This window comes from Siphateles boraxobius, unplaced genomic scaffold (genome assembly GCF_051911475.1).
Source record: "Siphateles boraxobius isolate OS27281-9 unplaced genomic scaffold, OSU_SipBor_1 107, whole genome shotgun sequence".
NCBI lineage: Eukaryota > Metazoa > Chordata > Actinopteri > Cypriniformes > Leuciscidae > Siphateles > Siphateles boraxobius.
Genome location: NW_027508708.1, coordinates 5,001 through 30,000, shown reverse-complemented (window position 1 = coordinate 30,000; position 25,000 = coordinate 5,001). Strand labels below are relative to the sequence as shown.

Below are 25,000 nucleotides of genomic sequence, written 5' to 3'. Positions count from 1 at the left end.
GAGCCGCATCTGTCTCCTCTTCCAGTGCTCCATGAAGAACGCCGCTGGAACACACACACACACACACACACACACACACACACACACACACACACACACACACACACACACACACACACACACACACACACACACACACACACACACACACACACACACGCCAGCATTAATCACACTGACAGCAGGAAATGAACTCATCACACACCTGAGGAACTGCCTCTAAATGTAGCAGGAACTGATCAAATATTAACGGTTCGATTATAAAGGTAATGGATGATGATGAGCTCGGCTAAATCAGTCTGAGCGTGTGGCAGATATTTTCACGTATTGGTCGAATCCATGGATGAGAATTCAAATGTAAGTCATAATGGAAGGACGCTTCAGTTTTCCAGCCATACAACAGCCTGAATGAAGATTTCTAAAAGCCACGATGCTTGGCTGATACTCGGTGATATCTGTGTGTTGAAGAGCAGCATCTGTCATGTGTCTCCTGCGCAGTAAATCTGGTGTGTGAACTCCTGCCCTGCGAACCGAGCCGAAGTCACGACTTCCTGTCCAGATCCCCGAGCGCTCGACACTGAACAGAGCAGAGCCGTACACTCACGCATGATAAAACCCTGCAGACGGGAGATGTTTACTCTAAAACAGACAGAACCGTACACACACGGTCCTTCCAGCTCCAGATTCTCCAACAAACACAGGGGAAATTCACTAAATACTTGCTAAATTAAGCTGACTACAGATTGCACCTGTAAGGCAATAAACTAAACTGTGTCTAAAACACAGAAAATGATTAAATGTCGCTACAACATGACAAATATAAGACATAAAAATATAATCCACTTGTAAACAGTAGCTAATATTCAACATACATGCATGTGTGTGAGTGTGTGTCTGTGTACAGGTTTATATTACATTGACCAAATGTACCCACAAGGATAGTAAAACCTGAGGCCCCATCCACACTACTACGTTTTAGTTTAGAAACGCAGACCTTTTGCTGCGTTTGCTCCTCCCGTCCAGACTAAAACGGCAAAACGAAGACCTAAAACGGAGAAGTTTAGAAACGCTGCCGACCCCGTTTTGCGTTTTGAATCTCTGGAGGGCGTTTTAGTGAAGACGGGTCAAAACGGAGGACTTTATAAACGATGACGCAGAGGCTCACGCTCGGCTCTCTGATTGGATGTCATACAACGCAAGAAAACATACAACAACAGCCTTGACTACCAGTTACGCTAGTGCAAGTAAATTCTGCATTTCACAATGCTATAACTGCCTACATGATGCGCCGGAGGCAAGCTATTATTCGAGCGATCTGTGACGTTCCCGTGTGCAGCGGCGGTATCGACCGTACATGGACCGTCGGTTTTGGGTTAGGCCGGGAAGAACCAGCGCATGGTGGGATAATTTTATCAATGAAGTTGTGGATCCTGAGGAATGGTGCGAAAACTTTCGAATGTCCAGATCGGCACTTAACAACCTCAGCGAAATCTGAGGAATAGTCGATCTGATTCCTGTTTACACCGGCACGTGCACGCCCAGTGTAGGTGAATGGTCACGTGATCCGCGTTTTCAGTCGTTTTAATGTGGACGGAGATCAATTCTAATACACAGCTAAAACGCTGGTGTGGACGGAGATCGTATTCGTTTTAATTCTCCGTTTCTAAACTAAAACGCAGTAGTGTGGATGAGGCCTGAGATCTCCTACACTGTCAGTAGGTCCCCACGAGGGAAATGGGTTAATAAACATACGAAATTATATATTTTTGAAAATGTACAAATGCAGAAAGTTTTGTGTGATGGGTAGGTTTAGGAGTCGGGTTAGTGTGTGTGTGTCCATGTGTGTATGAGTGTGTGCATGTGTGTGTGTGTGTGTGTGTGTGTGTGTGTGTGTGTGTGTGTGTGTGTGTGTGTGTGTGCTGATAATTGCTTAAGGAAAGGCTGACAGTCAGATCAAACACACAAAGCTACACTGGTGAAGGAGCAGAAACGAGGAGCAGAATGGAGAATCTCGGAATCTCAGGATCTCAGGATCTCAGGATCTGGGGTTCTCTGGATCTTAGGATCTCAGGCTCTCGGGATCTCACCCCACAGCGCCATGAAGATGGAGAAGAAGACAGTGGTGGGGTTGTCGAACAGGTGGCTGGCGCGGGCCGTCCCACACGCTGTGCTCAGGTTCCAGTAGCTGCACACGCGGTCACACAGCGGACACATGGTGATGTTCCTCCGCTGGTCACAGATCTCCATACTGCACACAGAAGACGATACACACACACACCTGATCCAGCTCAGCTTCAGCCTGTTACTTCTGTTTTATTACATACTCTAATACATTTAATCTCATTCCGTTCATTTTCTGAAGGTTAATCAATTTACAACTCCTATTCTGTCCTTCACTCTCATGGACAAAAACTATCACAGCATCATTATAAATGAAACTATTTTAGGTGTAGTTTCTGGATAAAAGCGCAGGATCAGTTCCAGCAGGCTCTTTTCAGGCTGTCATAATATCCTGACAGAGACAAACTCCAGAGGGACTTTCAGACAGATGTTTTGGTTTTATATACTCTTTCTCAGCGTATGAACTTCCTCTTGAGCAGTTTGAGGCGTAGGCTCAGGATGGGAGGCTCGCACTTTATTACCCAGCAGTATTTCTGGCGTCACAAAGAAAGAAAACTGTTGGAGAACTGAGCTTTACTGGGACATGAGTTAATAGCAGTTCCAGTTATTAAAATAGAACTTGTCAAAGATGTTTTGTGGAAACTATACTCTAAAATTTTCTGGGTTATTTTTTACTCAGACTGCTGGGTTCTGCTTTTGTTGAGTTATTTTAAAATGTGTTGGGTTTCTAAATAGACTGAATTAATTGTTTAGCAATAAATTAATTTAGTTTAAGACTAAATTAATTGTTTAGCAATATACAGTGCTGGGTAGTAACTGGTTACATGTAATCTGGATTATGTAATCAGATTCCAAGGTTACACTTTATTTAGGAGACATAGTTACATTGTACTTACTCACTTAAGTACTGAGTAATATTAATGAACTACATGTACTTAGTACTATAGATTAACGGTTAGGGTTTGGGTTAGGGTTAGATATTTGTAATTATGCATAATATCCCTACCTAAAATGTGTAATGAAATGGATAATGTTACTAACTACAATTTTTTGGTCATGTTTTTTGGAATCAGTAACCAACATAGACTGTAAAAAAATATGGGCATAGTGTTCGTGACGCCACCCAATAGTTTCTGAAGAGCATTTTTGAAGCCCAAAGTGGGCGGAGCCGGCCGTCGCCATCTTGGCAGCGTCACTCCCTGATAACATGTGCAGCTAACAGACAAACGGCTAGCAGTGACATCAGCGGCAATCCACCTGTCACTCCAGTGGCCACGCCCTTAATTATGCAGAACTTTAAGGTTTAATATAATTTAAACGGATGAGTTATAAAAATATTCACCCCCCTCATATTTGCCATGAAGGGCAAAATTAGCTATATAGACCAAAACCACTTTGGCTGTAAACATGTTTTTCAGGCTGTAAAGTTGGGCATTTTAACATAAGGGGTCTATGGGATTGACTCTCTTTTGCAGCCAGTCTCTAGTGGCCAGTTAAGGAATTACAGTCACTTCCGTGTTGGATTCAAGACTGAGACAGGGAGGGTGCTGTTTGGTATCTGACCACAATTTGCCAGTAATCTACCCAGCACTAACCCAGTTTTTAGTCGTTATAATCTGACATTGGGTTAAGTTTGAAACTGCTGGGTTAAAATTCATAGCATGTACTCCACTATCCTTTAATTTTATCATACTTAATGATATGTTATTTGGTCTGTACCAAAATACATTTGTCATTTTCTGTTTGAGATTAATTCCACTTTATGGTAACGCAATGATTACGCAGCCTACTTTTAAAGTTAATCGTAATAAATGCATATGCGTGTGCCGTGCGTTTTGATTGGCCACTGACCTGGGAATGTCGTCATCAACAGTAACGCATCCATAGAGGAACACAATGATGCCCACTAAGGAAGCAGGGATCAGCATCTGGGTATAAACCCCAAGCCAAGCAAAGTAGAGTCCGATCTTCTCCCCGAAGTACTTCCTGCGAGACAAGCGAGAGATTACTAATGAAGCTCCAGAGCCGAGAGCTGTGTGAGAGAGTCTGAGATGTACCGGATCAAGCCGATGGGCTGGTACTTGTAGAAGACGCTGTAGCTCGCCCACTCTTCATACAGCAGCTAAAATACAGGCAGAAACACGGTATTCACTATCACCACGGTATTCACTATCACCACGGTATTCACTATCACATCACACTGTCTGGTGTTCAACTGTTCAATACTTCTCCCCATTCACACAGAGGTCAGGAGGTATACACAGCACTGAAACTTACCTTCCGGTCATTAGGCTCAGCGTTTTCCCCTTCAACATCACCCTGATTGTAAAGAAAATAATCTATCAGATCCTACAGATCATTCCAGTGCTGCTCATAGATCCATGCATCCATCAATGAATCAGACTCTGTGTCAGAACAGTAATGCCTCGGTGTCGTACAGATCCACAGAAACAGTGATGGATACTCACATCATGAAGTGGATAAGCAGCCAGATAAACGCCGCTGCCAAGCAGGCTAGTGATTCCTGAACAACATGTAAGAAGGATTGTTCTGTCAGTTACACATTTGCTGTCAATGATGCAAATATAAGTGTATGGAGCACTGAAACTTGGTGCTGATCATTTTTAAAACCACCCAAAATAATAGATTTCAAACTGCATAGACAAAGCAGTAGCTCACCCATGCTGAATTTGGCTTTTGTGCACTTGGTTCGCTTCAAAACTTCACATACCTAAAACAATGCACATATCAAAACATTTAAATGATCAAATATGGCATTAATACCGTGCATCTGACAATACTTTATACTTACTAATAAACCTCTTGTTTTACTGTCGAAAAAGGAATCTCTGTCAGATAAATCAAACCTGTAAAGATAAAAGGCCACAAGTTTTTCAATTTTGCTTCGATCTTTCTCTTACATTAAAGGTCCATTCACACAGATGTGGAAATCTCATTCAAATCACCTGAACAAAATTCAGCTGCACTCTGGCCATTAACTTGCTGTAAACACTGCTAAAATATAAGGCAACACTTTCATTTCGAAGGTCGACTATAGAGATTATAGAGACTATAAGCAACTACATGTCCACTATCTCTCAGAGTATTAATAAACTGCAATTAATATCTGATAACTCTTTGTGATGCTCACCAACAGTCATTCTACTAACTATAAGTAACTTTGCAACTACATATCAATTTATTCTACTAACCTAACAGTCTCATAATCTGAGTACATACAGGCATCTGAACAATTGATGAAAATCTCTAGAAATCTCCTGTCTATTATGGTTTTGCATTTTTAAATTAGTTTTAATATAATTTTCAAATATCCTATAGATTCCAGTTTAGTGTTAACTTCATTAATGGTTTTGTTATAGATATTTTATGAATGTTCAGTTTAAATATTTAGTTTCACATTTTAGTATATTATTATAGTTATAGCAGAGTTTAAGGAGTGTTTAACAGAACACTTCCAGTAAAAGACCTTTCATTTCACCAGTTTAATGTTTGCAGTTCACAGTTAACTCTTCAGCAAACACCACTTAATAAAAATAAAATAATTGTTTGAGATTGAACAACGAACCATAAATAAAAACTATTCATTCAAATTCATTCATATTAAAGATGAAATGTTAAACATGTGGTAAAAAAAAATGCATATGATTGTCACACTCAGAAAAAGGCAGACAAGATTAAGATGAATAAACAATACTTTATTGTAGTGCAGAGGGTGTGCGATGCAGGAAGAATGAAGCGGTTCGGAATTGATGATATGACGTTGACTTAGCTGAACTGGATGACTGTATTTGCAGGAGAGAAGTAGTTGAGAAGATGAGCCTGGTTGATGGAAGACAATGGTGAGAAGATCGGGTCTTCAGGTAAGTAGAGTGTTTGAAGATCACATGGGTGAGCAGTCTGTAGTGCTTGTTAAAGACGAGACCAGAATCTGAGGTGAAGGGATCGGTGGATGATGTAGTGTGTATTAATGAGATGCAGTTGATCAAAACTCAGGTGATAGTGATCGTGTGGGTGGAGTGCAGTGATCAGGTGCTGTGGACTCTGTGACAGAAACCCATTCTCAACGGTCAGCTCCTGACGGCCGGAAACTGCGACGACCTCTGGGTGCAGGACGAGTGGGATGATCTTTGTGGAACTGAGTTAACAAGGAGGGGTCAAGTATATCGTCTCAAGCTACCCAGGAGCGTTCCTCTGGATCGTACCCCTCCCAATCGACCAGGTACTGTAGTCGATTGCCCCATCATCGCGAGTTGATGGATTGAACATGGTAGAGGAGCTCTTCTTCGGCGACTACTGGAGGTATGTCAGCGTCACCAGATTCTGTGTGGGAAGAGAACAGAGGTTCAGTGCAAGGTTTGATGAGGGAGATGTGAAAGGATGGAGAAAATCTGTACTGGAAGGTTGAGACAGTAGGTGACGTCGTTGAGCTGCCTCTGGATGGTGAAGGGACCTATATAGCGGCGACTCAGCTTACGGCAGGGCAGGCGAAGACAGATATCCAGGGTGGAAAACCAAACCTTTTGTCCAGGCTGGTACTGTCGGGTCTCGGGCATCGGCTTGAGTCTTCGCACTGCCTGCTGGAGATGTACATGAGCCGAGTCCCACACCCTCCCGCTCTGCTCGAACCAGTGGTTAACAGCTGGAACCGCCGATGGTTCGCCGGACCAGGGAAACAGGGGTGGTTGGTATCCTAGGATATATTGGAACGGAGTAAGCCCAGTGGTGGATTGGCGAAGAGAATTCTGGGCGTACTCCGCCCAGGGAAGGAACCAGCTCCAGCTGTTCTGGTGGCAGTATGACCTTAAGTATCTCCCAATCTCTTGGATCTTACGCTCAGACTGGCCATTGGTTTGAGGGTGATAACCAGAAGATAAACTGATGGAGACTCCTAGGAGTTTGTAGAAGGCTTGCCAGACACAGGAGATAAACTGGAGACCTCGGTCGGAAATGATGTCTTCAGGAAGGCCGAGATAACGGAAGACATTGTGGAACAATGCTTCGGCTGATTCGAAGGCTGTGGGTAGACCCTTGAGAGGGATTCGATTACATGCTTTGGAAAAACGGTCGACAATGACGAAGATGCAGGTCTTGGAATCTGAAGGAGGGAGATCAGTCATGAAGTCTATTCCCAGATGTGACCAGGGACGGTGAAGAATGGGAAGAGGAACCGGTTTTCTTGTTGGTAGATGACGAGGAGTGTTGGTGATGGCACAGACTGAGCATCCTTTGATATATTGGGAGATATGGTGGGTCATGGAGGGCCACCAGTAGCGTTGACTGAGGAGCGAGAGGGTTCGCTGGCCACCTGGGTCTCCAGAGCCCAGAGAGGTGTGAGCTTTGTCCAGAAGGGTAGATGACAGGATGGAACGAAGATACGCCCTTCTGGACCTCCCGGCGGAGCAGGTTCGGTCTGTGTTGCTTGACGGATTTCTTCATCGAGGGACCAGAGGATTGGACTGACAATCATGGCTGGAGGGAGAATGGTTTCTGGAGTTGAGGCTAGATCGGGATCATAGAGACGAGAGAGAGAATCAGCTTTACAGTTCTTGTGTCCGGGTCGGTGGGTGACTATGAAATCGAATCTTGAAGAAAAGGGCCCATCTGGCGTGGCGAGGGTTGAGACGGGGAGCTTCTCGAAGGTATTCAAGATTTCTATGGTCTGGGATGACTTCAAATCTGTGGGTAACTCCCTCCAGCCAATGTCTCCATTCCTCTAGTGCGAGTTTGATGGCGAGGAGCTCTCTATTGTCGATGTCGTAGTTCTGCTCCGCCAGGGACAACTTCTTGGACTAAAAGGCACATGGATGGAGACGTTGATGTTCACCCTGCCACTGTAATGCTGCCTCAGCAGAGTGGGACTTTATAGTAAAGGAATATTGCAGCTGCCAGTCTCTGCTTTAACCGATGAGTTTAAGTGCGCCAAGGTCAGACTGGAAATTACCTTAGTAGAGTCACGCGACAAATGTGTACGGGAGACAGCACCCGTGTTGAGAACTAGTAGAAAGTGGTCAGCAAAGAAATCTGTCGAAGAGGCAAAGGCTGCCCTTCAAATTGGGGATATCGTGGGACAGGTATAGCATGGAAGAGGGGGTTTTGGGCTCAGTTTAGCTCCTCCTAAATGGCACAAGGCAGCCCCAGCTCAAAGGAGGAAGCTGGAAGTCAACGAGGTGCGAAAGCAGGAGGAGAGGATGAGGTGTATAAAGGCCATTTCCCAGGCCAAGCAGGGAGAGTGGATGAGATGGGAGAGTGTGGAAGAACGCAAGATGGGCTGGCAAGACCTTTGGTCAATGGAAGAAAGTAGGATCAGTTTCCTTATCAGATCAACATATGATGCTCTCCCATCACCACAGAACCTAAACCTCTGGGTAGGAGAAGATCCCTCTTGTCCTTTGTGTTCATCACCTGCCACATTAAGGCACATTTTGACAGGATGTAAGGTGGCTCTTAGCCAAGGTCGGTTTACTTAAGCCAAACATCTGAGTACTTGGTCATGGCGCCTAGCATTGGAAGACAAGCGTAACATGGCCAATAAGTTGCCACCTGTTCTAGCAAAACATTACACACAGAAGACAATATTCCTCTGCCCAGGCAGGCAACCACCAAGAAAAGGTGTTAAAACCAATTCTCGCCCAGGACAACTGGAAGCTGCTAGGGACTGGAAAATGCTAGCTTATCTTGATCAACGGCTTATTTTTCCACCTGAGATTGCCACCACTAACCTCCGACCAGATATTGTTTTGTGGTCTGGATCAGCACGCATTGTTCAACTGATAGAGTTAACAGTGCCATGGGAGGATGCTGTAGATGAGGCATATGAGGGGATGAAACTGCGGTATGCTCAGCTGGCCACTGAAGCAGAACAGCGAGGATGGAGAGTCCAGGTTTATCCAGTGGAAGTGGGATGTCGAGGATTTGTGGCACACTCCACAACCCGGTTCCTCAGAGACGTCGGATTCAGTGGCCAAGAGTTGTGTCGCACAGTAAAGAACTTATCTGAAGCAGCAGAGAGGAGCAGCAACTGGCGGTGGTTGAGACGGAAAGATTCTGGCTGGCTGTGTACAGGCCGCCATGCTACGGTTTCAAAGAATTCTTGAAAAACTTGAGTCTGTTGGTTTATTTGTATAGTTTGCATAGTAATTACAGTTATTACGTTCCTGTGTATTTTGCGTGAATGAGGATTGGTGTTTGGACAGATATTGTGTTTTGTGGTAGTATGCCATACGGAACCGTTGCCACTGACCTGCTTTAACGTCGGCAGTGGGGCTCGACAGCCTTATTCAAACGGGTTGGCGCGTATGGTCGGGTTGCGGAGAGATTGTGATTAGGTCACATGTGAACTACGAGGAAGGAGCAACCTCAGCAGCAGGAGGGATGTTAAGGTCAGTAAGCTGGGCTGAGTTGAGTGGGGGACGGAGGGGGGTGACTCTGGGACGCCAGAGTCACTGTCGAGCCCTCTTGAGGTGTCGTGGGCTAGTCGACGAAACACTGAGGACGGAAGGTGCTCACTTGAAGACCCTAGAGATGTCCCCTACTCTGCTCAATCCAGACGGTTGTCATGAGGGGACCGCACTGTGGTTGCAGCCGTTGTGTGTAAATAAACTGCAGCTATTAACACCAGACAGTAGGAGATTCACATCACCATTTGGAAAGAAGCGTAAATGGATGGAGAAGCATAGGTTACAGTAAAACTACGTCTTAGTTGGTGCTTATCTTGGCGAAGCCGAGTACAAATCAGCATGAAGTTTTAACATCTACTCTCATGTAATGGAAATCATTCACCCTGCCACTGTAAAAGTACCGCTCCCAATCCTGTTGCGGAGGCATCCACCTCTATGACGAATGGTAGCTCAGGATTTGGATGGAGTAGGATGGGAGTGGTGGCGAAGGCTTCTTTGAGAGTTGAGAATTTGTTGGTGGCTTCAGGGTTCCAGGACAGACTTGGGCCGGTTTTTGAGTAATGATGAGAGAGGAGAACTGAGAAGACTATAATTGAGGATGAATCGGCGGTAGAAATGAGCAAATCCGAGGAATCTTTGGAGTTCTTTGATGGTAACGGGTAGGGGCAAGGTCCAGATGGATTCCACCTTCCTCTGGTCCATCTGGATGCCTCGTTGGTCAATCATGTAGCCCAAGAACTGGACAGTGGATGTATGGAACTCACATTTCTCTAACTTTAATAGAGATGTTGATCTCTGAGACCTTGGAATACCTGCTTCATGTGTTGGCGGTGTTCTGTTAGGTTACGGGAGAATATCAGGATATTGTCGATATAGACTAACAAATCGTTGAAGGAAATCTCGGAATACTTTGTTCATGTAGCCTTGGAAGACTGAAGATGCATTGGACAGGTCGTACAGCATAACTTGATACTCAGTGGCAGGAAAGTGTTACGAAGTCCGTCTTCCTTTATCTCCCTTGCGAATGTGGATTAAATTGTAGACGCTCCGCAGGTCCAACTTGGAGAAAATGTGGGTATCACAAAGTAGTTCCAGGGCTGCTGGAACCAGAGGTAGGGGATAACTATACTTGACAAGTGTGAGAGTCCGGTAACCTATGTATGGCCGCAAGCCTCCGTTCTTTTTAGCCACAAAAAAGGAAGCTGGAAGCGGCAGGGGACATTAAAGGACAGATGCAATCCTGTCGGAGTGCCTCTTGGATGTACTCCTCCATGGCCTTCTGCTCCGGGATGGACAATGGATATTCGCCCCTTGGGTAGAGTTGCCCCAGGTAGCAGTTCGATGGCACAGTCCCATGTTCGATGAGGTGGAAATTGGGTTGCCAACCGCTTGCTGAACACATCCTGGAACGCCCGGTATTCAGGGGGAATCTCCACCTTGATGTTGGTATCCAGACTTTCAATGGTGGTGGAGTTCAGAGAGATGAAGGTAGATGAAACAGAGTTAATCAGAGACGGAGGATGAGGAATCTTGAGTACGGGAGTCAGGCATTTGTTGTGACAAGGTTATCCCCACTAGAGGACCTCACCAGTGTTCCAGTCGATCCTGGGTTCGTGTTGGAGCATCCACAGGCGTCCCAGGATGATGTCAGCGGTGGATCCTTCCAACGCCAAGAACAAGATCCTTTCCGAATGCAGGCATCCTATGCAGAGCGTCATGATGGGGGAGAAGTGACTGGCACAACCCAGCAGCTTACCCAGGTATGAATCTCTAGGTTCTGGACACAGCGTTTCCTCTTGACATTGAGCCTTTGAACGAGATTATGGGAGATGAAGTTGCTGGGCCAGAGTCAATGAGAGCTTGTGCTGGAACAAGAGGTTACTATATATACACTGTTGTACGGGTTAGAGGCAATTCTAGGTGGAAGCTGGATGGTACTCACCGCTGGGTGTGGGGGTCGAATGGGACAGTTAGACATGATGTCCTTCTCCCCCACAATACAAACACAGATGGTTAGCTCATCTTCTTTGATGCCCCGCAGGTGTGAGGTTGTATGAATCTACCTAAATTAGTTCTGGTGTTGGAAGGGCGGCAGATGGTACCTGAGGCAGAAGATGCAAAGCCGGTTGAAGCAGTGAGCAAGCTGAAAGACGTTGAGAAACTCAAATGGATTTCTGGATGAAACTCTCTAGACCCATAATGTCATCATGGAGGTGCTCTGCATTATTGGAGGTCTGGTCTTCTGTCACACTCAGGAGGCAGACAAGATTAAGATGAATAAACAATACTTTATTGTAGTGCAGAGGGTGAGCAATGCAGGGAGAATGAAGCAGTTCCAGAATTGATGATATGACATTGACTTAGCTGAACTGGATGACTGTATTTGCAGGAGAGAAGTAGTCAAGAAGATGAGCCTGGTTGACGATGGAAGACAATGGTGAGAAGATCGGGACTTCAGGTAAGTAGCGTGTTTGAAGATCACATGGGCGAGCAGTCTGTAGCGCTTGTCAAAGATGGGACCAGACACTTAAGTGAATGGATAGGTGGATGATATAGTGTGTGTAATAATGAGGTGCAGGTGATCATCAGGTGACAGTGATCGTGTGGGCGGAGTGCAGTGATCAAGCGCTGATTGCTGGGGGTGATGGTTCTGTGGACTCCGTGACAATGATTATTATGATTATTCTTTTTTGGTTATTTCTATGATTAATCCTTTCAAACATATCATTCTTGTACTGATCCATTTATGCTTTTTGTCTATTGTATCTTTCAATATCATATACAGTACTCATATTCATGTGTTCTATTCAGACCAGACATGTAGTTTACTTCTACTCTGAAAATGTCCGTCTATATGTGGGATAGACATGCCATTTGTTTTTTTCCGTTTTCTGCTCAGTGTGGTATCTTGTCTAATATGTGTGGTATCTTGTTTGTTTCATATGAGATGGTTATCTTACATGGAATTAAGGTACAGCTGTATTTGCACAATGTCTAGACATTATGGAAATACTTACTTGGCCTTTTCTGCTTTTTTAGGGCTGATTCACACAGAAAGCGCTTTTGCTTTGAAAAACGTGAGACGCGGGCCATGGAATGGAGGAAAAGCACAAGGTCTCAAGACGCATCTTTTAAAAGTTGCTGCAAAAGACTCAAGCTCAACGGTCATACATGTCCGCCTAGTGCGTGTTTACTTTGAAAAATAAAGTAGCGCAGTCCAATGGAAAAACTTGATTTTCCGGTACAGGATGAGAGCTTATTAATTACGAAAAGTATTATTTATTTTTGCTAATTATTATTTTATTTCAGTTCGTTTTTAAATCAGCACTATGTCGTTTTTGCGGTTTTTGCTCTCGGCGTCCCCCTACAGTTGGGAAACAGTATTGTCTTCTAATACTGTCGTAAAATCTGTCATGGTTACACCAGGGGATACATTTGTTGACAAGCCAATACTGTCTTGAGTTCTCGCGGGCAGACTGCCAGCGTTGCATGTGAAATATCTTCATCCCAGGTACATTGGCATATATTTCAGCATGTCATATGAATATAATTTCATGGGTTTTATTTTTTTCAAACGTCTAAAGATCGCGTAGCTCACGTTTACAAGACAGCGTCATTATAGTAGCCTATTGTCTACTGTTTTACATAACGGATATGTTTCAATGCATTATAGCCTGAGGCAAGACACTTTCGCCAGAAAAATAAATAAATAAACATGACTATCAGCCTGCAGACATTAGGATAGTTATCCTGAAAGATTATTTATTATAACCATCGTAGACTAGCATGTTAGTGTAGCTACCAGATTGATAATTCGCTACTCTACTAGCATTACTTGATTCATGAAGATAAATGGAGGACCAGATAGATTCCGTAACATGGCCAGGCCATGTTATTCAGCCTTTTACATTTCGCGCGGTAGTCAGCTCCCTGATTTATTTATACATTTATAAACACTTTATAGATGACTGACTGCTGCGCTTGTGACAGGGTGGATGTTACTGAAAGAACGAGCATAGAGAGAGATAGACGGTCGCGCGCGCGCACACTCTCACCGTCTTCAAACTGTCTTGCTCTCCCTCCAATATTGATCCTCGTCCAGCCTTTTAATTTCTCACTCTCCCTTTTTCTTTTTTTAGTCTCCTCTGACAAAACCTTTGCCTTCTTCCAAAGCGATACAGACACTGTCAGGCTATGGCAGACGTGCCATTCAACCTACTGTAAGTCGATGTACCATCTCAAGGGTCTTGGAAATATATTATGAAGGTTGAAAAACTACATAGTGCTGCTTTAAGTAACTGTTGTTTGGTTTAGTTTAGTTTTCATTTATTTTGAAATCTCTATTTAATTTAGTTATATGACTAATAGTTTTAGTCTTAGTTTCAGTTTTCGTTTACGAAAATGACCTTGCTTCACATGAGAGCAAGGACATTTAGGCAATAATGTTTTATTATAAGGTTAGTTTACCTGGTTCTGAAGTTGTGCGTGCAATGCAGTTTATGTTGTTGTGACACCTACATTGCCAAGAATATATTAATATTATTACCTTACGAGTCAACTTGATTGTTCCTGTAATTTTTATGTTCCCATATCAAATTTGTCAATCGGTCAAAACCTTTCAACAGAAATTCGTCACAGAACAAAAAGGTAATTGCAACTATTTATCTCAAAATTTTTACTTTTTTTTTCTCCGATTTGTGAGTTTATATCAAATCGGTCCCAAAAGCTACTTTTTATGTCTCACAATTCTGATTAAAAAAGTCAGAATAGCAAGAGTGATAATGATAATAAACATGCAATTCTGAGTTGTTTTTTCTACAATTGCTGGGTTTTTTTGATGATATTATAATAATATAACATAATAATATATTCTAAAGTTATAAAGTCATAATTGTGAGATATACACACGGAATTGTGTGACATAAAGTCAGAATTGTGAAATAAAAAGTCTCAAGTACTTTTCTTGTTTTTAATTCTGTGGCAGAAACAAGCATCCATAAGAAATTATGTTTTATTAACAAAGTTCGGGAGGAGCACGTTCAGATAATTAAACCTAATTAAACACACATGGAGCACACTCAGATAATCAAACCTAATTAGACACGAGTGGAGCACACTCTGCTAATCAACTCAATCAACATGTCAAGAGGTGTATATATACACAGCAAACTTACCTCTGTTCATTGACAGTTTAACAGCATCCCTCCACTACCCTATCTCCTCGCTTCTAGTCCTAAACACACTTACAACGGGAGGAGTACTCTGGGTTCGGGTAAAAACTTTCCAAGCTCGGAGCCCTCCCCCCGGACAGACGAGGCCGAGGGACGTGAGAGAACGGAGCGAGGCCGGTGGCGTGAGTGTTAATCAGCGACACCTGTGAGACGCACCGGTCTCGCATCTCTCACGGAGGAGCGGAAGCATGAAGGAGGAGCGACGACGTGGATGATCGAGAGAGGAACAGGCCTGTGTTTTAGTTGTATTTGGTTTTTGTATTTGTATTTTGGGTAGCCAGCAGTCGTCCGCGAGGGGCATGCTGGCGGTATTTTTGGTTTGTTTGTTTTATTTTAATAAAGTATTTTGAATGTTCGCCGGTTCCCGCCTCCTTCCCTGAACATTGCTACACATGCCAAATACGCATAATCTTTACTCTGTTTAATTGATGTAAGTGTGAACTCGTGAAATGGCACAAACACTGGGAAGTGTCCCATCGCATGGACTTTGTGTATTGTTTTGCACTCTTTGTCAGTTGTCATGGTTATTCATTTGATTTCATCATTATATTTAGGTGTGTGTGTCTCGTTATCTCCCCTATTGAAGTTCAGTTGAGTTCAGTGTTTTTCGGGTCTCGTCTTAGTAGTTTTGTGGATATACCTTGTTGGAATTAAAGCCTGTCTACCTTCATCATCGTCTTCGTGTGTTGAGTCTCTCTCACACAACCCATGACAGAAGACTGAAACCTTCTCGTGTTTGTGTTAATGCACACTATCAAGTGGAGTAAACATTGAAAGGCTTTTCAAAGCCTTTCAAAGGCTTTTCAAAGCGTGATTGTCTGTACACATACTTGAGTTTGCATCAAAACTGTTTTTTTTTTTTTTGTTAGGGTAGTTTGGTCTAAACAGAGCAGAATTTCTTCCTCTTTTACATTCTTGTCACATTGAAAACTCACTCAGTAAGAATAGGCCTGTAAAAGGAGTCGTACTGGCCGTCTATTAACAGTACGTATAACAGACATTAAGAAGTGTTGGTGCTTGAGAATGGAGGCGGACACTAACAGATGCTGCTTTTCTCTGGAGAACGGGTACGAGAGGTGCTTCACTTTCTGCGCCCGGTTCTCTTCTAGGTTGGGATGAAGAGGATCTGTGACTTTGCTGATGAACGTGTTGATCTTTTCCATCACGCCGCTGCTGCGTTTGACTTCATACACCTACAGTAGGAGCACAGCGTCATCACAGTCGTCACTTGTCACATCTTGGTTTTACACTGGGCAAGCTGGACAAACCTTACTTTTTTAGTAGGCATCTTCAGTTTCATGAACTCAGCCTCGCGACAGAGCACATTCCACGGAGCATGAATCTTCAAAAAGCCCACTCCAGGTGTCTTGGTCTAGAAACACACAACAGATTTTACAGCAAACACGTTTCATGATGCCGACAGGAGACAGACACACTGCTTACTTCACTGTCAGAGCCTGAAACAAGCACAGGTTCATCCCTGCGAACACCCACACACACTGAATCTGAAACTCACTGGAACAAGCACTGGCTTATCCCTGCGAACACACACACTGAATCTGAAACTCACTGGAACGAGCACTGGCTTATCCCTGGAAACACACACACTCAATCTGAAACTTACTGGAACAAGCATTGGCTCATTTCTGCAAACACACACACTGAATCTGAAACTCACTGGAACAAGCACTGGCTCATCCCTGCGAACACACACACTGAATCTGAAACTCACTGGAACGAGCACTGGCTCATCCCTGCAAACACACACACTGAATCTGAAACTCACTGGAACAAGCACTGGCTCATCCCTGCTGAACACACACTGAATCTGAAACTCACTGGAACGAGCACTGGCTCATCCCTGCAAACACACACACTGAATCTGAAACTCACTGGAACAATCACTGGCTCATCCCTGCTGAACACACACTGAATCTGAAACTCACTGGAACAAGCACTGGCTCATCCCTGCAAACACACACACTAAATCTGAAACTCACTGGAATGAGCACTGGCTCATCCCTGCAAACACACACACTAAATCTGAAACTCACTGGAACAATCACTGGCTCATCCCTGCTGAACACACACTGAATCTGAAACTCACTGGAACAAGCACTGGCTCATCCCTGCAAACACACACACTAAATCTGAAACTCACTGGAACAAGCACTGGCTCATCCCTGCAAACACACACTAAATCTGAAACTCACTGGAACAAGCACTGGCTCATCCCTGCAAACACACACACTAAATCTGAAACTCACTGGAACAAGCACTGGCTCATCCCTGCTGAACACACACACTGAATCTGAAACTCACTGGAACAAGCACTGGCTCATCCCTGCTGAACAGACACTGAATCTGAAACTCACTGGAACAAGCACTGGCTCATCCCTGCAAACACACACACTGAATCTGAAACTCACTGGAACAAGCACTGGCTCATCCCTGCAAACACACACACTGAATCTGAAACTCACTGGAACGAGCACTGGCTCATCCCTGCAAACACACACACTGAATCTGAAACTCACTTGAACAAGCACTGGCTCATCCCTGCAAACACACACACTGAATCTGAAACTCACTGGAACAAGCATTAGCTCATCCCTGCTGAACACACATAATCTGAAACTCACTGGAACAAGCATTGGCTCATCCCTGCAAACACACACACTGAATCTGAAACTCACTGGAACGAGCACTGGCTCATCCCTGCTGAACACACACTGAATCTGAAACTCACTGGAACAAGCACTGGCTCATCCCTGCAATCACACACACTGAATCTGAAACTCACTGGAACATTCACGGGCTCATCCCTGCAAACACACACACACTGAATCTGAAACTCACTGGAACAAGCACTGGCTCATCCCTGCAAACACACACACACTGAATCTGAAACTCACTGGAACAAGCACTGGCTCATCCCTGCAAACACACACACACTGAATCTGAAACTCACTGGAACAAGCACTGGCTCATCCCTGCAAACACACACACTGAATCTGAAACTCACTGGAACAAGCACTGGCTCATCCCTGCTGAACACACACTGAATCTGAAACTCACTGGAACGAGCACTGGCTCATCCCTGCAAACACACACACTGAATCTGAAACTCACTGGAACAATCACTGGCTCATCCCTGCTGAACACACACTGAATCTGAAACTCACTGGAACAAGCACTGGCTCATCCCTGCAAACACACACACTAAATCTGAAACTCACTGGAATGAGCACTGGCTCATCCCTGCAAACACACACACTAAATCTGAAACTCACTGGAACAATCACTGGCTCATCCCTGCTGAACACACACTGAATCTGAAACTCACTGGAACAAGCACTGGCTCATCCCTGCAAACACACACACTAAATCTGAAACTCACTGGAACAAGCACTGGCTCATCCCTGCAAACACACACACTAAATCTGAAACTCACTGGAACAAGCACTGGCTCATCCCTGCTGAACACACACACTGAATCTGAAACTCACTGGAACAAGCACTGGCTCATCCCTGCTGAACAGACACTGAATCTGAAACTCACTGGAACAAGCACTGGCTCATCCCTGCAAACACACACACTGAATCTGAAACTCACTGGAACAAGCACTGGCTCATCCCTGCAAACACACACACTGAATCTGAAACTCACTGGAACGAGCACTGGCTCATCCCTGCAAACACACACACTGAATCTGAAACTCACTTGAACAAGCACTGGCTCATCCCTGCAAACACACACACTGAATCTGAAACTCACTGGAACAAGCATTAGCTCATCCCTGCTGAACACACATAATCTGAAACTCACTGGAACAAGCATTGGCTCATCCCTGCAAACACACACACTGAATCTGAAACTCACTGGAACGAGCACTGGCTCATCCCTGCAAACACACACACTGAATCTGAAACTCACTGTAACGAGCATTGGCTCATCCCTGCAAACACACACACTGAATCTGAAACTCACTGGAACAAGCACTGGCTCATCCCTGCAAACACACACACTGAATCTGAAACTCACTGGAACGAGCACTGGCTCATCCCTGCTGAACACACACTGAATCTGAAACTCACTGGAACAAGCACTGGCTCATCCCTGCAATCACACACACTGAATCTGAAACTCACTGGAACATTCACTGGCTCATCCCTGCAAACACACACACACTGAATCTGAAACTCACTGGAACAAGCACTGGCTCATCCCTGCAAACACACACACACTGAATCTGAAACTCACTGGAACAAGCACTGGCTCATCCCTGCAAACACACACACTGAATCTGAAACTCACTGGAACAAGCACTGGCTCATCCCTGCAAACACACACACTGAATCTGAAACTCACTGGAACAAGCACTGGCTCATCCCTGCAAACACACACACTGAATCTGAAACTCACTGGAACAAGCACTGGCTCATCCCTGCAAACACACACACTGAATCTGAAACTGACTGGAACAAGCACTGGCTCATCCCTGCAAACACACACACTGAATCTGAAAACTCACTGGAACAAGCACTGGCTCATCCCTGCAAACACACACACTGAATCTGAAACTCACTGGAACGAGCACTGGCTCATCCCTGCTGAACACACACTGAATCTGTAACTGACTGGAACAAGCACTGGCTCATCCCTGCAAACACACACACTGAATCTGAAACTCACTGGAACAAGCACTGGCTCATCCCTGCAAACATACACACTGAATCTGAAACTCACTGGAACAAGCACTGGCTCATCCCTGCAAACACACACACACTGAATCTGAAACTCACTGGAACAAGCACAGGCTCATCCCTGCTGAACACACACTGAAACATAACTTTTTTTCCTGGAGGACTGATATAAATCTGATCAGACTGGAGCTTGACATGTTTGAATGCAGCATCTCAGACCAGTGTTTTTTAATCCAAAATATCTTAATTCGTGTTCCGAAGATGAACGAAGGTCTTACGGGGTTGAACAACATGGGGGAGAGTAATTACTGACAGAATTTTAATTTTTGGGTGGACTATCCCTTTAATAATTTATGTATAAGCACTGACGTTAGCCAATAATAACAGTGGGCGTTAACACTGAACTCATAAAGGGAAAAAAAAAACAATTTATAACAATGGTATAAAAACAATTTATACCAAAATGCTGAATATAATATGAAAAGTTGGTACTTTTTACAGTGGTTTTAAGCACTCCCTCTAGGCTGGGCGTGACGTCATAAAAGGGACTCCAAGCCTAGAGTTACCGTCAGTCTAATGACAAGTAGGCTAGCAGTTATATTGGAGACCTAACTCAGCTAGAAAAAATGGTGTTGATGAATGAAATAACTCAATTATAAACATACTCGTGTTTGCTGGCTTCAAGAGGATCATGATCCTGCCTGAAATGAGAGTAAGCTATCCGCAAAACAAATGGGTTCAGGCAGCATGCGTCAAAACCAGGATGCTGCGCGAGGCTCGTCAGGTGTGCCGGTCGCGGGTCGAGCTGCTCCGCTAAACTCCAAAACGCGTTCACCTCACGGCAGCACATACTCTCCAATGCTGATCCCACACAAACACCTGTCAAACACAGCGATAGGGACATCGATCTCTTTTTTTCTTTCTGACAATGAGCATGGCTAATTAGTTGCGATTTAGCCCACGCAATATCGCGTTCTGTCTGCAGATGCCAGCAAAAGCGCCATTGTGCCTGTGCAGTGTGTGCATCTCTACAGCCCTGATTAGGACTACTAACACCATGTGGTAACACTTTACAATAACTGTACATGAATAATCATGTACTAATACCTGAATTAATAATTACTTCACTATGAACTAATGATGAGTTAAGACATGTACTAATGAAGAACTAACCTTAACTACGACATGAGTCATATGAATTACTGCATGAATATACCATCTTAACTACACGTTAGTACATGCTTGTTAATTAATGCATTAATTCATGTTTAGGGGTAAACTAAATCAATCAGTCTCCGTAAGAATAAATAAGAAGTAATCTAAATTTGAATTAAACAAATCATTGAATTCTGCCATAATTTAAACTGTAATATCATAATCTGCTATCGGCAGCTTTGTGACAAATAAAGGGAATGGCGCATGATTTTTTAGCCATTAATTACACAGATCCGTCTAATCAAACGTGGACAATAGACTAATAACTAGCACTAATAAATTTAACTTGATCTAAACCGTTTTCTGATTTTTATAGTTTATTTAGGCCTATGTTTAGTAACAGCTACTTTTCTTCCTGGAACTACAGTATGTAGGGTTTGTTTCTGGTGGTACTCTCATTAGTGGTGCACTCGGTGCTCGCTCGGCACATTGGTTGTGTTCCTATGGTAATGCTGGCATTTTAATCTCATAAATGTTGACTTCTTTGGTAAACAGAATTAATAATTAAAGACATGTTTGCATATATGTTGTATTTGGGAGGTTTCAGGAGGTTTGTACAATAATTAACTGTATTTTTTGTTGCTTATATATATGTTTCAATTAGCATTAGCTTATAGCTTATTCCCTATTTTACATGTTAACGTGTCTAATGTGTGTCTTTACAGGTATGTTTGGATTTTCCATATAAAAGGAAGTACATATGTGTTTAATTGTATAAATAATAATAAAAGAACTACACATAATTTGTATTTTTTTTTTTTTTTTGTACCATGGGTGTAAAGGAATAAGGATGGCACTCTTATTGTATTGTGTTTATTCATATTTTAGTTAATGATTTTTAAGTGCATCATTGTGTCATGACTTCACTTGAGGAGGCACATCATAATTAATTCATTATTAACTAACCATACACTAACATCAACTAATGGCTTGTTAATGCATCATTATGTCATGACTTTACTTGAGGGGGCACATCATCACTAACTCATGATTAACTAACCATACACTAACATAAAATAATGGCTTGTTAATGCATGACTGTGTCATGACTTTACTTGAGGGGGCACATTGTTACTAACTCATCATTAATTACTTATAAAGTAACATGAATTCATGACTTGTTAATGTATCATTATGTCATTTCTTGTCTTGCCCCTCCAAGAGTACATCTTTAACCCTCTGGGGTCCAGAAACAGGCCGGCGCGTTTTGCTGTTTTTTTTCCACATAGCAGCAACATAGACTTAAAATACTCCGTCATTTTTGGTCATATAAATAAAATCAATACATGATTATAAACTATAGAGGGTCTTCTTTTTTTGTGTACACTCACATTAACATCAAAACCGTGTGCTTTTGTAAAATGAAGAAAATAAACAGGGTGTGCTTTCTGCCACTCTGTCTCCGTTAACTTTTTTTCTGGAGCACGTCTTTAAACTTAAACAAAGCTCAGCGAATACTATTCACACAAGCATGAGCAATATATCTTTATAATCATTTAAGTTTGTACTTTTAAAACATCTAATTCAAAACTAAAATAAATATTCTCTGTTTATGTAATCTATTAAAAAAGAGAGAGGTGTCAGCCGATCTCATTATCGTTCTCTCAGCTCATTCTGCTAATGTGACACGCTCACGGAGAGCGCGCGGTATTCAAACGCAACTGATCTGAAGCAACACATGCAAACGTGTCAACGCCCCTCATAAACGCGATAACACGACAAATGTAATCATCAGATTAATGTACTATTTCTTCTTGCGAGGCTGTGTGAGGAATAATCCTGGGACATTTACCTCAGAACATATGCTGGTTTATTTTCATTTCGAGGAGCAACAGATCCATCTGAGAAGTAAGTTTTTTATTATTATTGTTCTAATCGCGATATCCTAGTGTATGTAAACCACAAAAAGAGTGTTTAAATATGAATCGCGTGTGTGAATGAATGAACTGAACAGTTTTTACCAAACCCTATTGCTATACTGAGATATGTGAAAATCGACTGAAATATGTTGAAATAACGTTAAAATGTCTTTGTATTAGCAACGTATTAAACTGCAAATTAATATTTATATGCCCTAATATAGGCTATCATAAAAACAACAAACGATATGCCTATGTTACAGACGAAATATGAAAGAAAACATTTCGTTGACTAGTTTTGGATAGATTATTAACTGTTTACTGTAAACTAAACTACTGCCACATTGAATAAGCTTTTGTTCACCAATTTCTGCTCAAATGTTAAATATATTAGGCTATATTTGTTTTGTCAAAAATAAAGTCATCATCTAGGATGCTATTATAGTGTTTGTTCCAATCAGGGCTGGACTGGTAATCTGGCATATCGGGCAAATGCCCGGTGGGCCGACGTGCTTTTTGGGCCGATACATCTTTTCTTTTCTTTTTTTTTTACGGCCCATAAAACTCGTACATCAAAAAAAAAAATCATATTTTTTTCCAATGACAGACCGGCCCATGAAACACGTGTCACGGTAGATGTATTCGCTGGTTCCTTCTAGTCTTGTGTTTATGTTGTTGTATGAGTGCACGTGTGCAAGGGGCGTGTCTGTATGTCATTACCTGATCCACTCCAGCTGTTCATCATTACAATCACCAGCTGCAGTTCATCTCACCACGCTTCTTAAACTCACCGCTGTTCTCTCACCTTTGTCAGATCGTTGTTTGATGTTCCCCTGTCTTCTGGTTCGTGTTCCTGCCTGGTGTTTCCTGTTCGTCGTCTTCCGTGTGGATTTGGATCGTCTCACCGTTTGTCTGCACGTCACCGGTATTGACCATCGAAGTCCCTGCGTCACCTATCTCCACCTGGCTCACTGCACCCTGGACTTGTGTGTTTTGTGCTAGAATAAATATTGTATTATACTCGCGATTGCTTCCTGTGTTTCTGCTTAACATGACAGAACGATCTGACCATGGTATGGAAGCAGCGAGCGCCTCGTCATCCTCACTCGAAGAGTTCATCCATCACAACACGTAGATCAACGGCCCATTGGTTGTTTTCTTGATTGACACTGGGCTGGCCCAATCAAATCTTTAAACACCTCCCCCTTTGTGCTTTGAGTGAGCGAGCAGTGTCAAGTGTGTATCTGTCTATATCAGTGGTTCTCAACCTTTTTTTTCAGTGGGCCACACTATGTCTAAGTTCAAGTTTCACGGGTCGCATATCATTTACATTTGGCGTCACCAATGCACACTAAGATATTGAGCATTAAGGTATCTAAATGATTACAGTTAGATTTATTATTATTATTAGAGAGTATAATTCTACTTACCATTACTGGGACACCTGATGTTGTCGGGAGCAGACCAATTTGGTGAAATTTGGCTCAAAAGGAGTAACAGCACAATGAAGTTGTGACTGTAAGTTGCAGTCTGTAAGACGTGCACGGAAACGTGACTTGATGCGCGTCATTGCAGAAAATGTGCGTTCGCAAATGTATGTCGACCCAAATATGGAAAGCACTTTTGAACTTAATAATCTGAGGTTTTGTCCAGAGATGTTTCGCCACATTTCTGTAACTGAGGATGACTGTTGCGCGGTATGGCTGTGTCCTCTTGCCTGAACATCCATCAGTTCATCTTCGAGTGCGCGGCGGGACAAACCGAAAGTTGCAGCCAAGTCCTTGATTTTTTCCACAGGGAAAGTCAATGGCTCTCCGATGAAATATCCTGCAGATTTTATTTTCTCAAAATCAGAAAAACGTGAGGTGATTTTTTCCTGCATTTGACTGAGTGGTTTAACGAATCGTTCTTTCTGTTGTATGTCCAGTACACCCTCACACACGTCATTCAGAAGTGAAAAGTGAGTTAAATCATCATCTTTGAGTTGTGCCGTGTACAGCCCTAGCTTCATTTTGAAACTCAGCTCAACAGGTCATCAACATGTTTTTCGTCACCTTGAAGTTGTAGGTTCAGCTTGTTTAGGTGAGCTGTGACATCTGAAAGAAAAGCAACGTTTGTTTTCCACTCATTGTCTCTCAAGACTGGAAATCTTTCTCCCTCGCCAATGTCATTAAGAAAGTTTACTATCTCGGGGAGAACAACCAGAAAGCGATGCAAGACTTTTCCAAGACTTAGCCATCTCACTTCACTGTGCAGAATGAGGTCTCCGTAAGCACTGTCCAGTTCGCCCAACAACGTAATAAAACGGCGGTGCATGAGAGGCCGCGCTCGAATGAAATTGACCACCTTGACCACAGTGTTCATAACCTCCACGAAGTATCCATCAACGAGCTTGCTGCATAGTGCTTGTTGATGCACAATACAGTGAAATGCCAACAAGTCAGGGGAG

At 43.2% G+C, this 25,000-nt stretch overlaps 1 protein-coding gene across 1 annotated transcript in view; it reads right to left on the bottom strand.

Moving 5' to 3' along the window:
* The window catches only part of LOC143756324 (anoctamin-1-like), a 60,230-nt gene that overhangs the window by 34,344 nt on the left and 886 nt on the right, over positions 1–25,000 (bottom strand). The window contains exons 2-13 of the mRNA XM_077247175.1: positions 20,143–20,338; positions 16,214–16,250; positions 16,044–16,142; positions 15,812–15,963; positions 4,934–4,988; positions 4,801–4,852; positions 4,590–4,645; positions 4,399–4,440; positions 4,179–4,243; positions 3,973–4,107; positions 2,088–2,248; positions 1–44 (exon numbers count right to left, since the gene is read on the bottom strand). The exon at positions 1–44 is cut by the window's left edge and continues 39 nt beyond it. Of these exons, the coding sequence (XP_077103290.1) occupies positions 1–44; positions 2,088–2,248; positions 3,973–4,107; positions 4,179–4,243; positions 4,399–4,440; positions 4,590–4,645; positions 4,801–4,852; positions 4,934–4,988; positions 15,812–15,963; positions 16,044–16,142; positions 16,214–16,250; positions 20,143–20,338 (1,094 nt within the window). The remainder of the gene's footprint in view (positions 45–2,087; positions 2,249–3,972; positions 4,108–4,178; positions 4,244–4,398; positions 4,441–4,589; positions 4,646–4,800; positions 4,853–4,933; positions 4,989–15,811; positions 15,964–16,043; positions 16,143–16,213; positions 16,251–20,142; positions 20,339–25,000) is intronic.